This window comes from Anopheles cruzii, chromosome 2, assembly GCF_943734635.1.
Source record: "Anopheles cruzii chromosome 2, idAnoCruzAS_RS32_06, whole genome shotgun sequence".
In the NCBI taxonomy this organism is placed as follows: domain Eukaryota; kingdom Metazoa; phylum Arthropoda; class Insecta; order Diptera; family Culicidae; genus Anopheles; species Anopheles cruzii.
Window position 1 is genome coordinate 54,034,158 of NC_069144.1, and position 19,592 is coordinate 54,053,749.

General features: G+C 45.8%; 1 protein-coding gene across 1 annotated transcript; it reads left to right on the plus strand.

The window, feature by feature from the left end:
* The first annotated feature begins 402 nt into the window (after window positions 1–402).
* Window positions 403–16,027, plus strand: LOC128266982 (uncharacterized). The gene is made up of 7 exons (XM_053003772.1): window positions 403–607; window positions 724–864; window positions 3,558–3,698; window positions 4,991–5,141; window positions 12,005–12,313; window positions 12,949–13,359; window positions 15,274–16,027. Exons 1-7 carry the CDS (start codon window positions 403–405, stop codon window positions 16,025–16,027), a joined length of 2,112 nt encoding a protein of 703 aa, XP_052859732.1.
* Window positions 16,028–19,592: the final 3,565 nt, after the last annotated feature.

The following is a 19,592-nucleotide window of genomic DNA, read 5'->3' on the forward strand; positions in this document are numbered from 1 at the left end:
ATGCGTTCAACAGGGGCTCAGCTTCACGATTTCCAACAAGTATTACAACTACACGAAACATTGATATCGAATGAACTGCGTGCAATATTTCGATTTATCTAAACTATAAAACGCACAAATAATACAAAATGATTCAAACTGTTTTATTAACTTCGTATCAAAGTTTACACTTGTTACGAGTATTGCCTCGAAAGGTACGACAATAGAGCATTGTAGCAAACCTGTTAATGATGTTAATATGTTCTCTGGCACTTCTAGCACTCACCGGCGGAACTAGCCGTGACCCGGAGCAGCAGAGCGCGTTTCCGGATGTTCCATACGCGACGGTGGTACTGCTGTTGGTGGTGGTGGTGGTAGTGAAAGCGGAGGTTAGGTTCGAGTCGGTAGTGCCTTGGCTATGCTATGCACGCTCGTGGCGGTTCGCAATGGAAAAGTCGCCGAAAAGCATCGCTCGGCCCGTTGCGGCGGGCCCACCCGGCGTCAGGGGCCACCTGGAACGTGCAGGTGGTGCGGGGCAAGATGACTTCCCGCTGCCTCTGGCACGCTTGCCGCGCCCTCGTCCTGGGCATGGTGCTGATGTTCGTTGGCGGTGGCATGGCCACGGTTGGTAAGTAGCCCGAACCAACGGGACAGCCCGTTGGTCATTCCACACACACCCAGGATCCGACCAGAAGAAGGTCCTCTCATTGCTGTCCTCCCGCTCCCGTCCGGCCACCACCACAGGGTACTATGCAAACAACTTTCCCTCCCTGTCCGACCTCCGGAGCAACAGCAGCACGTCGACCATACGCGTGAAAAATGAGCAACGGGGATTACATCTCAACAACCTCTCGTACGTCGGACCAATCATCATGGGGGTCGGCGGTAAGTCCACAAACGGCTGGGGCTAATTTGAAAATGTTCACACACCACACACGCACACAAACACACATCGGTCTCGCTTGTCTAAACTTTGGCAGGATAAATGCACCCGTTAACGTGTTGATACACCGGAGGATCAGGATTCACCGAAACCCGGCCGAAAGGCAATGTGATAAATTTAATAACAATAATGACGGCTCTCGGGTCAGTTCATCTCTAGTAGCATGTTTTAGGTTCACTTTTGGATAATTTAGTCAGTGTTGTAGCTTTCTTCATTGACGACTTTTTGGAGGTTTTCCTCTAGTAGAATATTACAGGAAAATGTAGTATGAAACATAAAGTATTACTTTCCACAAACGGAACTCCCTTACTCGGGCAGTTCGCGAGAAATTTCACCTTTCGCATTCTCGGGACGAATCACGGCCACTGCTTTTACGACAATCCTGTCACGTTATCCTGCAAGTAACCCTCGTGCTTCGTACCAACGGATTGCCTATGGTTTTGGGCGTCCAATGTGTCTTCAATGGAGCCTTGAGTAGAAGGAAAGGAAAGGAATTTATCCATAATGAAGTGATGACTGCCCAAAAACGAGTCTTGTCCTGTCCTCTGCGCCCGATGAGGTTTACATGAAAAAGCATCGCCCGGAGGATGTCGCAATTTGCTCGGCACAAACCGGCAGCCCTGACTGGCTGGCTGGCTGGCTGACACTGGCAAACATTTGTCTTGATGATATCATCAAGATGAAATATAAATTGGCTACCTCGGTGAGCGAGGCGAAAGTCGCTTCGTTTAGCTACTTGTGGAGCTCTCGTTGCTAGTCCAGTCCATCAGGCCACAGTTTCCTGCAAAGGAATTGTTTCTCTTCGTTCGTGTCCACAAGGAAAGGTAAATAATTTTTTCGATTTGGGAATTCACGATTGAAACAAGAGGCCCTGGCCGAAACGGTAAATATGGCTCGTTTTATTCTCCGTTGGACATGAAGCTTTGTAAAATAAAGCTAAGCTTTGGTACTTATATCATCACAAGAATTTCGATTCAACTATTCAGCTATTTAGAAGATTTTTTTTAACAGTTTCTGCGACAAAACTACTGAAACTTGTTTAGTCATATAAAATGCAATTTCCATTAAGTCCAAAACTGGTCACTTCATTCTTTTTTTCAAACCTTCCACTGACCTTACATACTAAATCCTTCAACTGTAGCACCCAAAATTGGGCGTATGCGGCATTCTCAATTACTAACCAGAAACTGACCCAGCAAAATGGGATCACTCACTCACAATTCATCGCACATCTAACGCTGTCCAAAAACTACCGGAAGGACAACGATAGCTTAGCCACGATACTAGAACACGATATGCAAATTGGTTCCGTTCAGCATCCCGGAGTGCCGGAAAATGGTCCGAAAAACCGTTCGGTAAATGCTAATGCATGGGAAATGACAACGGCCCTCGAATGGACCTCGCAGTTGATGACAAATTGATCAGGGGTGTTTAAATCGGACGGATGCTTTCCATTTCTTTCCACTCTGAGTCTAGTCCGAATGTATTAGTCTTCGGAGTCGTCGAACATGTGTCGTCTGAAAACGGATAACGTTGTCAAGTGGCGGTCTGCGTACGGTTAGGGCGATGTAGAAAATACGGTTGGACCGCTTCCTGCTTTAAAGGCTGTTCCCGCTGGCAGCGATGTGCCGAGAAACGGAAACTCATCCGTTGAGAATGGGCCAGACATAGTCGGGTTGTTCGTAATGCGAGATTCGTGTATTTCATTTTAATTTATTTTTCATGGCCGTTAGGACGTTAAAGCCATCCTTAAATGTGTCCTGTAACGCAAACGTTTACCAACTTTATTACCCTTTCTTTGCTTAATTTGAAAAAAATCCGACTGCAATAAATTGTTAAACGAGCCACGATACGAAAGCTTAATTATCCGGCGCGCTTCGCATGAAATATGAAAGCCATAAAACAAACATGAATAATTAATCCTGTTCGTCGCGAAGTTATTACCCGGATAACGCTATTTAATCGGGCGCATGCTGTGCGCCCACAACCTGCCTCGTGGTGTAATCCATATCCCGGGACGGGTCCCGGCTAATTGTGCTTCCTTACTAGAGACAACGTCTTTCGTTGTCTGACATCCTTTGCCACCGTAGGAGGATGAAAGGCATGGTGCTTTACAGATTTTACTTTGTGTCCTTCACTTTAAGATTGTCTCCGCTGGCCGGACTCGGATGGTTCCAATCCGCTCCCTTCCGGTGCCGGTAGACAGAAGATTGTGCAGGGCATAATAAAAGCGCTCTGAACCGAGAAGGAGTTGAGAGGAACCCAAAAGGCAGAGCCATTCGGCGAAAAAAGCGTGGGCTGACAAATGGAAAAGATGTGTCTGACATTTGCACGAAATTGAATTGTTAATGTGGCACTGTGCCGTAGGACTGTAATTTGGTTGCCAAAGATGGAGCGAAACAAAAAGGCGCACCCTGGAAGCTCGGGCTCATCTGGGGTGGGTGGCGTCGGAGTTGCAAAAGAAAGGTCATGCAAGCGCACATGTGAGTTTTGAATTAATTCAATTAGCCGACATTTTGGGTGCTCCGGCCTTTTTAAGTATGAATATCTTTGTTTGACCCAAGCGTCCGTAAGAAACAACAGTGGACAGCAGTCAGCTCTCTTCGCCTTACTGATTCCCGCGCGTCCATTTCAGGGTTCATCGTAGTGGCCTCGTGTGTGATGACGTTTGAAGCGCGCGACTCAGCGGCGAAGGTGGTGCCGGCCCGGTTCAAGCTGAGTGGCCACGGGACGGCCCGGAGCTCCAGCCGTCAGAATACTTCCCGACGTTCCACAGGTAAGCACCGTCTCTGGTCAGCCCGAAAATACCACCCAGTACCCAGTGTGCCCGAGGGAGCTTGAGAAGGATTCCAAAAACCCACAGAAGACGCCATCGACTGAGGCTTTTTATCTCGCACTGGAATCATGTCCGGGGCAAAAAACGGACCAAGAGCGGATGATGGACAGCGCGCAAAAAGGGGCCCGGATCCGAAGTTGACCCAGCCCAGTGGAGCGCAATAACCGCAAAGAAGGAGGGATCTTTCGGATCTTGTGTGGAGTTGCGCCATCCTAGATCAACAGCCGGAAGCGATAAGGAGCAAATGGCACCGTAAATGTGAATCGCGCGGGGTTTCGAACCCCCCAGTTCCGTGCCGTGTCAACTTTGCTGCGAGTTTTACGGGGTCGCCTGCGATGTCCGTAACGGGTGATAGAATTTTCACTTCTTCCGCCGCTGAAGTAAACATTCTGTGAGTTTGCCCAACCTCAACAGTCCCTGTCCCTGAAGTGGGGCACCGTAAAGACAGATTGTCGAAGAGCCTACGGCCACTGTCCGGGAGTCGAATATTGATTGTTTTTGGTTTGTGTTTCGTAATTAATCTCCGTTTGTAGACACTACTACACCGGCTCAAGGGTCTCAAGCTGGCAGACTTGGGCAGGCCTCCGTTTTAATCTTGGAATCCAGCTCCGTACGTTCAGTGTTTCTGCTACTTCCTTTACTCATGCATTATGAATGTACGAATCACATTCTCGGCCCAACTTTGAGCTCCAACTTTGAAATCCACGATGGCGTAGACAGCAACGAAGTCATTAGGAAGACTACATGCCATACAGGCAAATGCTCACAAGTTTCAACAGTAGTTAATGTGCAACTGTTGTTAACTGCGTCAAACGAACCCAGCCCAGTGCGGTAGCCGAAAGGCCAAAGTTTGGCGACAGTGGACCATTTCATTTGCGGAAAATTGCCAGCCAACCACCGACAGAGACAAACTTTCACCGTGCCGCAACTTCATCTGTTGATGATCAACAGTTTCTTGGAGGCACTTTTCAGCACAACTAACACGAGGCAACCTGTGTAGAGCCCATAATTAGCCTGGGGATGGCCCCGTTACTGGGGCCTAATAAATTCGAGTAGCCATCGAACGTGGCTTTGCATAATGAACGGTCCTTAGTTAAGACCTCAACGGTCATCGTTGATGCTTTCTCGGCGAACTCGTCGGGACTGTGGCGCGCTGGGGACGATAAACAAAAGTTCGCAAACAATCGCTCTTCTCATCGCTTAAATTCGCCTCCTTCTTCCGCTCGTTGCAGGCATCTCGAACGGACCGTCGGGCGCCGTTGGGTCGCAGACCGCCCGCTGGGAGCAACATCTGGGAGTGTTCCGAACTTCGCCGGCGACGGAGCAAGTTCCGGACCGCAAAGCACTCACCGCAGCGCTGGTTCACTTCTCGAAAGCCTTAGGGTAAGTACTGATTAGATGGTCAATCTACCGGTTACAGGCAGATGAAGCATATTATGTTGTAAAACGGTGAGCTAGCAAAAAAATGGAAAAACGACAACGTTTATCATGAACTCTGTGGCATGTCAGAACTTCAGAAGAGCAGCGATCCGTGGCTTCTTTATGGTTCGCCCTCAAAAGGCACCACTCAGCTGTAGTCGAACACACACCAGTTGGTTACATCCATATTTATTACGAGACCCAAACTAGCAGCAAATTGATAGCGTCCTTCAAAAGAAACCCACCGAGAACGTGTCGCCACTCGCATGTGGCTACAAAAGCGTTGCGCATGGATGCGGAAATGCTTCGCACACACTCGGAGTGGAATGGAGCGTCTCATGTCACCGTCTTCTGGTGTCAAACATTCCGTCGACACGCGGTTCCATATTCGCGCGGCAGCTTTGGGTGTCATGTCGGTGGAGACGCCTGGTGTCTGGTGTGGTTTGGATAATATCTTCACGCGCCACGGGTGGCGCCCGACGGCATAATAAGTATGTAGGAGTGGATGGGTGGGTATAGTTTTACATGATATCGTTTTGGGCCACATTATGGATTCTGGGTGCATATTGGCAATGAAGTTCGCTTTGATGGATGAGCGATATTCAGTCGCCAAACGCGTCGCTCCAAACGGCGAAGGCAAACAACGACAGTGAACCGTTATTTCATGGGGTGCTTGCGATAAAATCAATACAATAACACAAAGCATAACAACGCCCATCAGAATCGTAGCCCGAAACGTGGCGTTCAAAACCACATTTTCATACACGACAAGATGAGCATCTCGTCAGCCGGATCCGCAGCCTGAAGATGGTGCTATTTTTGGACGCAAATCGATACGATATACTTTCTTCTCGGGGCAAACAAATTGATGCACGTCTGTCTGTGGCTCCGGAATAGCCCCTCCGCTGGCCGTGGCCAATAACGTTTACGATGGCTCGTGGCGAACGACAATTTATCGTCTCATCTTGTGCGGGAATGTGCGCAATATTCCACACGCGAGCCGCAAGTCGTTTTTCTCCGGCTGAGCATCGCTTTGTTGCGTTCCATTTTCTCTTCATCTCATATTCTTGCTCACCGTGTAACCACGTTCTAGTTGGAAACAATGCTTCACTCCACCGCCGTACGTTGTATGATTTACGTTCGCAATTTAAATTGTATTTATAATTCATTTCGTAACGGTCCGTATATGAGAGTCACTACTTAGCCATAAAAAGACATCGGTAAGAGCGGAGATTTAAGCTCTATTTCCGTCCTTTTACTGGTGGTTCCGGATACGTGATTATTGGACCTAATAATGTTTTCGATTTTTTAAATTTTACTCTATGAACATGAGCATCTTAAGTCTCATTATAAATTTGCGATTGTTTTCTTTTTCTATTTGTAAGAGTGTCTAGCAGACATACTACAGTAGAAACCTTTTTGTGTAGAAAATCCTTTATTTTGAACCTGCAAATACGAACCTTTAAGGCCCTGTGGCTCATGTAAAAGCCAATACTGTGTGCTTTAGAAGTACCGGTATCGACAAAGAAAATGAAAATATTTCACATTCTTTGACCAAAACAATGACCGAACGAACCAGGGCTCAAATTGGGGCCACCCGTTATCATCATTTGTTCTCAACATCTTGTAATCGCCCGACTGCCGGACAATCTACTTTAGTTTATATCACCACCATCAACATCGTATCGAATGCATTACCGTCAAGTATTAATTCCCAACGATTATTATCTCGTGCCCTAACCGAAAGCTGACCACGAGAACAAGGTACGAAGCACCGTTGCGACGTGAGCATGAAAATCATTTGTTACGGTCAGGCACCGTCTATGGGGTTACTTCGCGTTACTGCATGTGCCGCCCGAAAGCGTCTACAGCAATTTGATGGTCGTCGAAGAAGTTGCTGCTGAAACTCGACCAGAAATCATAACACTTGCCGTCAAGTTCAGTTACGGTTCTCGGCGAAGCGCCAACTAGGCTGAGGTCTCGCCTGTTCCACATTTCGGCTAGATGGGTGGCCATTTTCACGCGCCGCGAGAGAGAAATGGCGAGCAAATGGTGTCATGCCTGTAATTTATGTTGCACGACGATTCCGTCCAGCCAGCCCCCCGTTCGTTCGAATGGGTTGATAGGTTGGAGGTAGTAATTTTGCTCCCCCTCGTGTTTGACGACACACCGTAGTCCGTTTTGCGTCCATTTTCTGCCGCACGGGACGGGCGCTTAAATGAGGCTACATGTGGAGTGGTGCTTTTCCTGTGCTGTGCACATGCCATTAAGGATAATTCAATCCCCTTGCGTGCACTGCTGAAATCGAGTGGAAAAGCTCACGGCACGAAATTGTTTTATATATTTGTTATGTCAAGTTTTTGCTATTCAAAAAACAAGCTTTGGCTAGAGAGGGTTTGACGTGAAATGTTGGAAAACAAATAACATTAACTTATTTTGGAATTAAGTTTACAATGTGTTGCTGTCGTTAAGCTTTAAGTCTTATCGATAACAATGAAAACTAATCAGCAGTAAATAGTAATAACATATATTTATATTAATTATTAAAATAATATAGTAATAATAAAAATTATGAATGCTTATTATGTAAAAGAAACATAGCAGTAACATAGAGCATTTAAACATGAAAATATATCGTTATATGTTGAGCATAACTCTATTAATTTATCTTTGTGTGACTCTGGAGTATCTTTTAAATTTAGTTCTTTGTATAAAATATCATTTCTATTATTGTTTTTCTTTTGGTTGAGATTAAAAACATTGAAATTGCTAAGAATGTGGTATGTTCTTTTAAAATTTCTGCTGATATGTGCCGGATCGCTAGTTGTGTTTATAAATTTGACGAAATGCCAATCAGAATTAATTATTGTGCTAGCACAATACACTCCAGGTTTTATTTCCTGTGACAGTAAAACGTAATCGTCGCGGATATTATCAGTATGAACTTGCCGGAAAACTTCGCATCTCGGAGGAATGATAATCTCTCCATTCAAATTGTCTTCAATAGTGATTTCTATACTCTCCGATCTGTTATTGATCGTGAGAATCCAGGTGTCGTAATTAATCGAGCAATGATATTTTGTTAGAAAATCTCTACCGAGTATACCGTCAGTAGGAATTTGAAAACTTTGTGGCACTACCTGGAACTTGTGTTTAATCTTTGCACCATTTGGTAAATGTATATCTGTTACTATTGAACCAAGTGTTTCTATTTTTAACTCATTAATGCCGGTAATCTGACATTTTTCTTTTTCGACAATAAACTGAGTTACATTTATAGAGTTTAGTTTCAAGATTGAAATGTCAGCACCAGAATCTACCAAGAGTGTTGCTTCATTTGTTGAAAATCCTAATTTTAAACGAACAAAGTTACAATATGTCGTATTTACTTGTAAGCATTTACTTGTTATCCCTAGCTTGCCTTTTTTAAAGTTGGGTTGATGGGTGCTTAGTAATTTTGTTGTAAATTTCCAATTCTGATTTGTTGCTGGGATTCTTCGTCGGTTCCCCCAACATTGATATCTTGGGGGAGTGTGGAGTTTTCCGAATTTGCATAATAAATTTGTGATTTCTGGTTTCCTCTGTATTGCGATTTTTGTGTTGGTCTTGGATTATTATTATCCTGGTAAGACCGATTATTGCGATAATCCTGGTATTGCTGATTGTATTCACGGTTCTTATTGCCATTGTATTGGCGATTGTAGTTGGTGTTGTTATAATGGTTGTTGTTGTGAGTTGTCATTGTATTGACGGTTGTAGTTGTTTTTGTTGTTGTAATTGTTGTTATTATTCTGGCGGTATCTGTTTGGATTATTTCTATTATAGCTATGTTCTGACTGGAAGGCCAGAACATTACTTGTGTCACCATTATCGTACTCGAAAATTTTTTCAAATGCTGCCGTAAGGGTATTAAAATTACCCGCTTTTAACAGCAATCTTGTTTCATTATTTTTAACTCCTATTGCAAGTGCTTTAACGCCTGCTTTAATAGCCATTTTTTCGGCCACCGGTGCTGGTATATCTTCCCCTATATAAGCTTGCTCTAATTCGAGCGTAAGCTTCTCAATTTCCTCGGTATACTTTGTTACTTCGCCCGTTTGCTTGGTAGCGTTAAGCTTAGCAACAAGTGTTTCGGGTGAAATTTTCAACTTGCACTTTGCTTCAAGATTCTTAATTATTTCATCTATGTCTGTTGGCGCGTCGCCTACCGCAAGTTTAGCCTTTCCTTCTAATCGCGATGAAATTAGTTGCATGACTAGTTCATTGTTTCTTTGAGATACTAATGATTTGCAAGCCTTAAGGGCTGCAATCGTATTACTTAATTTAGTGCTATCCCCATTGTAAATTGGAATTAGTACTGGAATTGTTTTTATGAGTTCTATATTGATGCCATTTTGATTTACTAAATAGCCTAGCTTTTACCTATTACTTATTGCTGAATTTTCCTATTTACTTATTGTTTGTCTATTTTTATAAATTAAGATAAATTATTTAAAGGTAAAATACTTAAGGTTCTTAACAGTAACGAACTTGTGGTAAAGATGATGATGGTAATGCTCGACGCTGATACTCGACGCTGATGCTTGACGCTGATGCTCGACGCTGATGCTCGACGCTGATGCGATGCTTAATGCTGATGATGATGATGATGCTTGTACTGCTTGTCGTGTGAATTCTCTGTTGATCACTTTATTTTATCACCGTCGTCGTTGGCTATCAGGATTCCTTCGCGTTTAGGTTTATTTCTCTGAGAAGGGCGACATCTTCGAGGTTCCGCAGAAAAATGCACGTTTTCTCCTTTTTTTTTTTTATTTTTTTAACACCTTCATATGAATTTCATGTAAGCTTCTTGCTCATTCGTGCGTCAGTTTCGATTTCTTATTATCTCGGCGTTTTCTTATGCCGGTTGTACTGTGATGAGATGTTGTAACTTTTCAAATCCCATACGAGTTGTTCAATGTGAACTATGATTATCACAGAAACGGAATTCAATTCAGCCGTATTTTTCAAGAAATGTATTACACTGGTTTTGTTCAACTTCGTTTATTTCTTTCAATATTCGTGACGCTGCACGGTCGCCATGTAATAAGTTTGACAATATCCTTTATTTAAATAACCTTCGTCTTCAACTCCCGTTTACTGACTGACTCGCAATCTTCTTAAACAATACCTATATACCTATCTTAGCCTACTTAGAAGAATATTCGCTACACAATGATCCGTAATCTAACTAATCCCTTAGCCTATAAAAGCGCGTGCTGTTTAGTTGTTAAGTAGCTCTCTTATAAAAAATACACAACGTAGGAAAGTGACCCGCTCGTTTTTATTCAGTTCCCCAATCATTTCGACCCAACGCAATCCCGTACCCAACAAAATAAATAGACCTACACAGATCAATAAACAAATAAATTATTACTCATTCATAAGAAATTTTGAGCACATTTCAACAACAAATCTTACTTTGTGTGTAATACCTTCATTACATTGGCAACATTGCAATAGAGCAAAAGGTGGTCCGACGAAGAGCATCCCGAAACGTGGTGACAGTTTGCCACTTTCTCTCGTTGGTGTTAATTAAATTCCACAGACTCACTCACACACACACAGATAACCAACTCGAATCTTGTGCGCTCTATGTGTCCATTCCAAACCATTTTTGTGGCCAAGCCAGGATGTGGTATCTACTCCTTGCTCGGCCCCGGGATCTCCGGAAAGGATGAAGCCATCGTTGGCCCATCGAATGGCCGGTCCGGGCCAGAGGACAGGACGAAAGTAAACTGTCTAATGGCACCCGTCCATCTGACCCGTGCATTGGGTGAGCTCGGTGGTTTTCCACCCGGTTTCCGGTTGCTCTGCTAATGAAAATGCCTTTTGCAATTCTCACACCCATCCTCCGCCAGGTTTGCTGCTGGCCGCTTGTAATCAACAATTCGGACGCACCATCGTCATAACCATGCCTTGTGTGTGTGCGTTGGGATTTGTGCTCCTCGCTTGGCCGGTGGGTTGGCTTTGTTAAGTAAAGAATACCCGGCGTTCGAAGCGTTCACCGGAGAGCTGTGGCTCACCGTGCAGTGAGTAATTGCACAGCACACCAGCTCGACCAGCTTCCTGTAGCTTTTATGTGGCCCATGTTGGCGCCATCGACTCGATTGACCTCATAAAATCAGATGGGTCTTATGTGGCCGCAACGAACAACGGATGATCAATATTTTCTTAACGCAAATCGAGCTTATCTGAGCCGTTTAAATATTGGTTGATTCGGAAGCAAGAAGATCGAGGAACTGTTTCTTAAATTAGTCTATTACTTTCTGGCGTAAAGTCGAAAAAACGAATTCGATCTCATTATGTTTTTTGTGCAACTTGAACTGACCGAAAAGTGGCGATGACTCCATAAGATTTGCGGGTGAGCCTTCTTCGCCCTCCGTCAATTAATCATTGTGAATTATGTGCTATAATAATCGTAATAAGAATGCCGCTGGTAATATCAACAAAATGGCCATTTTTTGCCATTTTGCGAACAACACCATGTACAGCGACGGCTGGCTGGGCTGCCAGTCAGGATACCGTCCATCGTATCCAACTGCCAGGGGCAATTTATCACGTACCCTTGAGCGTACCCTCAGACAAGATAGTAAAAAGAACCGTCCACTTGGCGCTGGAAGCGTCGCTCATCGCCGTTGAGCCATTATGATGAATGACTACGCCATCCGAGCCTTCGAGTGTCCTGGCTGGAAGGCATCTTACTGGGTTACTCTGCGCTCTGTGATTACCCATTCTTTTCTACATCCTTCTTCTTCGATTCTTTCACACCCGGTCCGGTCCTGCAGCACACCGAAGTCTTCGCCCCACCAGCGACGGCCTAGCAAAGACCAGAGCCGCCGGGTGTCGCGAAGTGGTTCGGTGCCCAATTTGTACGCCGAAAAGTTAAGCGTCCCATCGGCGTTGGCAACCGGTTCGCCCGCCACCAACCGCATCCGGTCGGAAGTGTCCGGCCACCGGCATCACCGGGGTTCGCGGGTCAGCAGCATGGTCCACCGCTCGACGAGGGAAGCGGGTAGCGGCGGTTTGCTGCACCCCGGAATGCTCCAGTTTCACCGGCACGCGTTGTCCGTGGAAGAACCCGATCCGTTCGGAAGGTAAGTTCAAGCTCTCGCCGAATCCTTCAATGGATGTTCTCGATCGTAAGTTTTGTTTCAAGGCTCGAATTCAATGGACCAACATCTTTAATACACATCTTTACAATAAAACATCTTTAATACAAAAAAACGTTTAAAAAATATCGGCACCGAGTGATACGGATTGCCTACATTTAGGCGCACTTCCAGAACATGGACCGTTCCTAAAGAATCCTTACAAAACTATCGTTCCTGGTCCTGAATGCAGGTCCACTATTGGTTCCATTGCAGTTTACCTGTTATATCTTTATTATAGAGATTTTGAGCTTGAAGCTTCTTTCATCTCTTATATTAGGAGAAGTTACAGTTTAGCGTTAAAACAACAATAACACAGCCTTTTGGAACTTTTAGAACAAAACGCTCGAACCAAACCCGTTCTAGTATCCAGCTACGTTCACTTTCATTAAACAAAAAATTCAACAAAATACTTAAAAGACCACAACAGCCTCTGCTACCGAAGTCGATCAAAGGCATGCACCCTCGGCGCAGCTCCTTCGTGCTGTGTTTGGTCGGTGGTTTGTCCAATCGAATATTCAATCCTTTCCAACCAACCTAATTCACTCACCGTTTCGGGGTATCCTTCTCGCTCTCCACAGAACACTCAATCAGGCCGGTTCCCACGGTTCGGTGCAGTGCGGGTACGGAGGGGGCGAAATCGTGCCGGTGCATAAGCTACGCGACCGCAACAAGCGGTCTGATACGGCCCGTCGACACATCCTGTCCCGCCAGACCAAGATCGAGAAGGAGGAATCGGTCGGAAGCCCGAAGCAGGCGGGCCACATCAGCCGGCGGGCGTCGACCGTCTCCGATGTGTCGGTCAACTCGAAGCTCAACCGAAGCAGCAGACGTGCCTCAACCATCTCCAAGACGCCGAGCGTCGACTCGCGCGGTGCGCCCTCGACGATGGAGATCAACAGCCCGGACCGGTCGATGCTGGCGTTAACGCCCCGCAAAGGAACGACGGCCGCCGGGCCCGTTTCGACACCGTCGGTCGAGCGAGAGTGTCGGTAGGTACTAATTAAAATCAAGCCATTTGAGCACCTCCGAGCCGCTATAAATAGTTTGCGATCAAATTTTACTGCAACAGACTCAACCTTCTCACGTCACAGGTCACCGTTATGTTACGAGTTACTGGCATCAGAAAATGAATAATGAATGTATCAATCAAGAGGTTATCCTAAAACAAACCGAGAGTAACACTCTTTAACGCTCTAGTTCGTTGTAATTACAATGCATCCTTTTCAAACCGTTTATGTAAATTGTCCAATCTAATGAATTGTTGCGCTGTCCTTTTATGTTGCAAGCAACTGTCGTGTTTATTAGTACAAAATGATTAAAATGTTGTTTGTAAGTATCAGGTCGATCATATTTTATGACGAACAGGACAAATTAACATTTTTTCACTTCGATCCGGTGCGTTCAACGCAGCGACTCAATTCAGTATTCACCTTAAGTAAGGTGAACGAACTATCGCAGAATGTTTGTCAGCAAAACATGACACAAGCATCAGTTTTACGCGATCGCAGTTATTAATTTAATGAACACAATTCTCTTAAATGTCATCACAGGACAGTAACATTTATCACAAGGTATGAAAAAAATGCCGGAAAATCGAAAAAAACGACAGGACATTGCCCTTCCGGGACAAAGGCAACATGCGGTCGAAATGCGTGCGTACCGAAATTACACGCATCCACCAACTGGCGGGCTGCCCTGTGTGACAGTAATGAACGAAGGGTTCCCTCCGGGGTGTTTCCTTTCTTAATAATAGTCGTGACGTGCGCAGGGTCCCGCCGGTCGATGGAATCGGCAACACATTAAGCGAAACCCAAGCCCCAGGCCACTCCACAACATCACGACGCCACTTCAACAAGTTTTCGGCCGCTTGGCCACTGTCCAGCGCACTATTTGGCTGTCCAGTGGGCTCGAAAGACAAAGCATTTCCCTACGACCCTCTCGCGCTCACGTACCGTCGACTTTTGCTTGGCGGACATACGGTTCAACGTCTTACGGGAATAGGTTGGTTTTCTTTTTCGGTGGTGGCATTTGATATTGATTTCCCAGGACATTTTTGGAACCCGAGCTTTGGTCAGCCCGACCCGACACCGAGCGGAAAATAGTTTAGCTTCGAAAGGGGCGAACAGATTTGGGCTGGGCTGACCTTTAGTGTACTACAAGCGGAAGGCGTAATATTTGCATACTGATACAAAACCAACACAAACATGTGTACTAAAAAAGGAGCCTCGTTCTAAAATGAACGATCCAATCACCAATGAGTTGGGGAACTTAAAAAAACTCTCTGAAAAAATGCTCATTGTTTGTTTGAAAGATGCCGCAATCATTGCGAGTTGTAAATCAACTAATTTTAGTACAAAGCTCCGCCGCAATCCGCCGCAGTTTACTGACCCTTCCGTACGTGCCGGGCGCTGAAAGTGGGAATTCTGGGTGGCATTTATTTTTTATGACAAGTTTTGTTTCCTTTTTTTACCGCCAAATTCATGCTCCCGGCCACTCCCGAGATCCTTGCCCGGGGATTAAGGGGCCACTTTTGGCGAACCCTCGACGGCTTGGCTCGGCTCGGCCGGACACGTGGCACCCGAATCGTAAAACGGGTGATGGCGCCGGAGTGTAAACACTCCGCGCAACAGGATTGAGGTGGTTTCCTTTTTGACCTGGTGTTTCGGGGTGCCATAAAATGTCCTTCTTCGCCACAAAGAAACGATTCCTTGGCGCACGGGCACGGGTACAGGCGCGGGCCACGCACGCTAAATTCCGTTCCGTCACGCAACGGAGCTAATGACCGAATTATTTGCCGTGGCGGCCAGGACCGAATTTTCCAAAACAAAAAAAAAAGAAAAAAATAATCTGATTTTCTTCGCCCACTTTTCTTCTCCAACCGCTGCCGTCGCCACCGACATCAGGAGTCAGCTCTCCATCTGCTCGGAACCGGCGATCACTCAACGCAATCTGTCCTGTCAATCGAGCTTAGAGCCGTGCGTGCCGGAAGAGGAGGACAGCCCGGTGCACGACGAGGAGTGCCCCCGGTCCGTCGTGAACCAGCCACTGCGGCCCGATACGCTCGTCCTTCCGCCCGTTTCGAGCCCCCAGGAAGCTCCGGTCGATCCGCCGGCACCAGCCCAGCAGCAGCAGCAGCCCCAGAACCGCTTCCTGTACCGGAGCAACTCCACCAAGAGTTTCCGCAAACCGAAACCGAAGGTGGCGAGCAAGAAGCTGAGCAACGAGTACGACCAAATATACGTCATCAGTGCCAAGACGACGGGAACGTTCGGAGCCGGGGGCACCGGAAGCGCGCATCGGTATCCCAACTTTCACCACGGTATCTCCCGCGACAACGACGATGACCATTACGATTCGATCGAGGTGATCCACGAGCGGCGCAGCAAAAACTTTAGCAAATTCACCACGGCCAGCACCCCGACCGGGGACGCTGGTCCGGCCGGAGAACGGTCCGAGTCGGCGGATGCAGCACCTTCCATGGCGGCCGCCAACACCACCGACGACGACGCCGAATACCGGAAGGTGCCGGGATCGAACACGATTAGCGTGGTCGCGGATATATCGCCCGCGCCCGCCCAGGAACCGGATATCGGGGGTGAACCGGAGGAGCATGCGGAACGCGACTGCCGAAAGCCCATGGTGGTGGTGACGAAATGAGCTATGGAAAACCAACACGGCCTGGCCGAGGGCTAGCAGAAGTATTTAAAAAGGATATTACATTGGACGCGCGCGGTGCACTGGAAATTAAATGTCGCTCGAAATGGCCACTTGGTGTGTCGGGACACGTTTCTCGGACGCCAAATGAAAAACCTTTCCAAGGGTTCGGGAGCATCCGGCAGGGTATTATGTACGAGTAAATTTCGTGCTATTTCCGAAGCTGCTTGTGGCACGTGCAAGTTGTGTTTTCTCTTTGGAGGTGAGAAAGTGGACCCTAAAATGTACCATTTCTTCCTGGTTTTCCTCTCTTCCAACATCATTCTGCATTTTCACTTCATTTTCAGTTTGTGTTGAAATTTGTTGCCGCCTGGCTCGCCGCCAGCCAAAACATTCACTGTCTAGACCTTTCTTTGCTGTTAACTGAAACGGAAAATTTATTCGAATAGTCGTAGTAATCGTTCATTGTATCATAACATTTAAACATACAGACATAAAATCATCAACTAGATTTACTGTAAGTTTAGTTCATTAAATGAAGAGTCCTTATTGGCAAAAGTTTTTGAACTTCAATAGAAAAATACTCGTTAAGAGGATCTTTAACGTAAACGTTTTATGTAACAGCAAAGTTAAAATATCATCTTCATTCTTTTTTTCTAATGCTACACGGACAACACTCTCCAGCTTTAATTCGTTAACAATCTATCCGTGTCTTCGAGAGATTAGGTCAAGAAAAAACAAAAAACGAATTTAGATAGCCTCCAGATGAGCAAACGTCAAACTACTAACTAGCCTGCTATGATTGTGTTGAGTAACTTATAAAGCTTTCAAATGAGTGTTTCGACTTCCCAAACTTCAAATCTAAATACATGCTCCAGTGAGTAAAGAAAGGTTTCCCTTACACTAAATTTGGTACAAAAATTCGATGAAAATAAGTTTTGAAAAGGTTGAAGAACATTTTACTCGATTTGTATCGAGTTTTAAATTGGCTGCATTTATATGGCCCATTGCACTGCACTTTTCAGAGATGGTTATTTTCAAACACGTTCACCCAACACTGACTGAGGCTTGTCGTTATCTTACTCAACACACGTTACAGGGAATCTAAGTTTCAAATAAACCCTTCCATGGTTTCACTGCAAGGCAGGTTTGAGGCAGTTTTAGTTGAAGCATTAGCTAGCTAGCGAAACCATGTGCTTTCGGGTTTCCTTTTGCAGCGCAGGATCGGCCAGGATGGATAGCACGGGAAGAGCTTACAACATTGTTGCGGTCGTTAAAAGTATTGCTAACATCCGCCCCGGCTCGACTTGCATTGACACCGATTACCCGAGAGCTCTCCCTCTCTCTCTCTCTCTTTCTCTCTCGCTCCCTATTTCGCACATGGGAAAGTTTGCCGTACCGCTGGGCCATGTTTTGACCACTGATCTTTCGAACGGCACGAAAGGATGCCTGTCCAACTTTGTCCTGTGTCCCGCGGTGGTTGCCAGCAATACGGTTGCTGTTTACTGAGAGGATGACTTATTTTGAGGAACGGCTTGCGAGCTCGGATCGACCACAACAAATTAAAAACGGTGCTGTCTCCTGAGGTTTGGCAGAGGTCGGGCTTATCGTTGGGTGGTAGTTAAGTCAACTTTAAGGACTGGAGGTTAGGTTCCAGCAGTTTTTCACCAACAGAACGGAAGCTTAATTAACGACATTCTTCGAGATTTCGTGGACAAGCAACAAAAACGACAATGGAAAGGATTAAATTGAAAAGGATAATGCGGTTAAAGAAAAACAAATCATCTTCTCGTATTATACGGGTGACGAAAATAGTTTTTGAAGCGGCAGAAAATGAGACGAGAATACCTAGTGCGTACTTCCTGTAACTTTGTCTTTATTAAAACAAAAAGAACCACACAATGTTGCATGCTTTTCCTATGTGAATTTTCTTCTTAAGACCTTCACCTTTTTCAATATTAAAGCATTTACAGCACAAGCCTCGCTTCGTTTCCCAAAACTCATTCTCCGTACAAAGTTCTGCTTCTGCTCTCCACAACGCACCAATGAAAATGTCAATTACTTCGTTTCGCTCCGCTAGAGAGAAAAAAGAAAACATCTCTCCCCGAGCTGCTGCTGTTTGGCAATCTGCGACATTGAACCTCCAACCGCGTGTCGTGCCACGTGGAAATGTTTGGCTTTCCGTACCCGAGCTGAAGCACAACCTGGCACGCACCTTGAGAACCCTCGGGCAAAAGCCCTCGAATGGAGCCTAAAATTGGCCTACTCGTAAGTGAAACTGACATTGTCCGTCGGGCAACGGTACGGTAGAGGGCGCGCCCTACCTAGACCAGATCCGGGCGAATAGGAAACGTGAAGCCGGCGAACGGCGAACATTCCGGCGAACCCAAAACGAATGTTGCCGCTCCAACCGATGGTGAGCGTGGCCTTGGTTCCGAACGAATTGGCGAGCGAACGAAAGGAAATGTTCACGCGGAAAGCAATTGTGTGCCAATGGTATTGATTGTGTTATCGGGCGGCTTAGCGATGCCCAAACGTCGGTAGAATAATCGAACAAGACAAGGCGGCATATGTTTGTGACAGACGTAGCATAAAAAAGGCGAGCATAATGCGATGAGACATTGGAGAGGCAAAAAACATCGACCTTATATCCCTCGCGTAGCGCATAACTTCCCGTGACCCGTGTTCCGAGAGCTGTAAATGTACTTTCATGTGTCGGTGTGTCGGTTGCGCTGTTCCTCGTTTGATTCGATAGCCGAGCTGAGTAGAAGCCACGTAGTAGTGATAGCAAAGTAATCGCGAACCAACTGCTGTTTCCCGTTGTCAATGTGTACCCGGTTTCCAGTAGCAGGACAGGACAGGCGCAGGACTACAAGTGACTCGGTAAGAACCAGCACAATGATAAGGAATTGAACCAAAACCCGACTGCTGACTCGGGTGATGCGTAAATCGAATCTATTGTTAAGCGGCACAGTGTTGGCCGTGGTTATTTATACCAAAAAGCAAACAAAAGTCCCACCATAAAGTGTAGGTGTAGCTGTAGTAACAGTGGCAACTACGCCATTCAACCGCACTTCGTAACTCCGCACACATCGATCGAAATAAAACAGGTTGTTTGTCCTGGTTTGAAGGTTTACCGGGAACGTATTTACGCACAAAACGTACGCTCCCGTAGTGCAAAAAACACCAGGTACGGCAGGTTTTCATAGAGCGTTAGCAGAAGTAGAGGCTGCTATATCGGTGCGCGTGTATTTGCGGATGAATGTCTATTTGTTTGATACTTGAACTTTATATAAATATGAAACGGGCGTTAGTGTAGACTATAGATAAGTAAAAAACGCCCCGAAAAAGTCTATCGAAAGTCATCAAGTATTCGGTGTGTAGAAACGAGCTTCAAGTGTTTGTGGTTGTTTGTTAAAAGCCCTCGGACGAGCACGTTCCGAGTATGGAACCCCAAGCAAAGTGTTAGAAATCTGTGTTTTAAATATTGAACAATCATTATTCCGTTTTTATGATACGATGCTCGACAACTGCAGTTACATTTGTTTACACACAGAGCACACAGAGT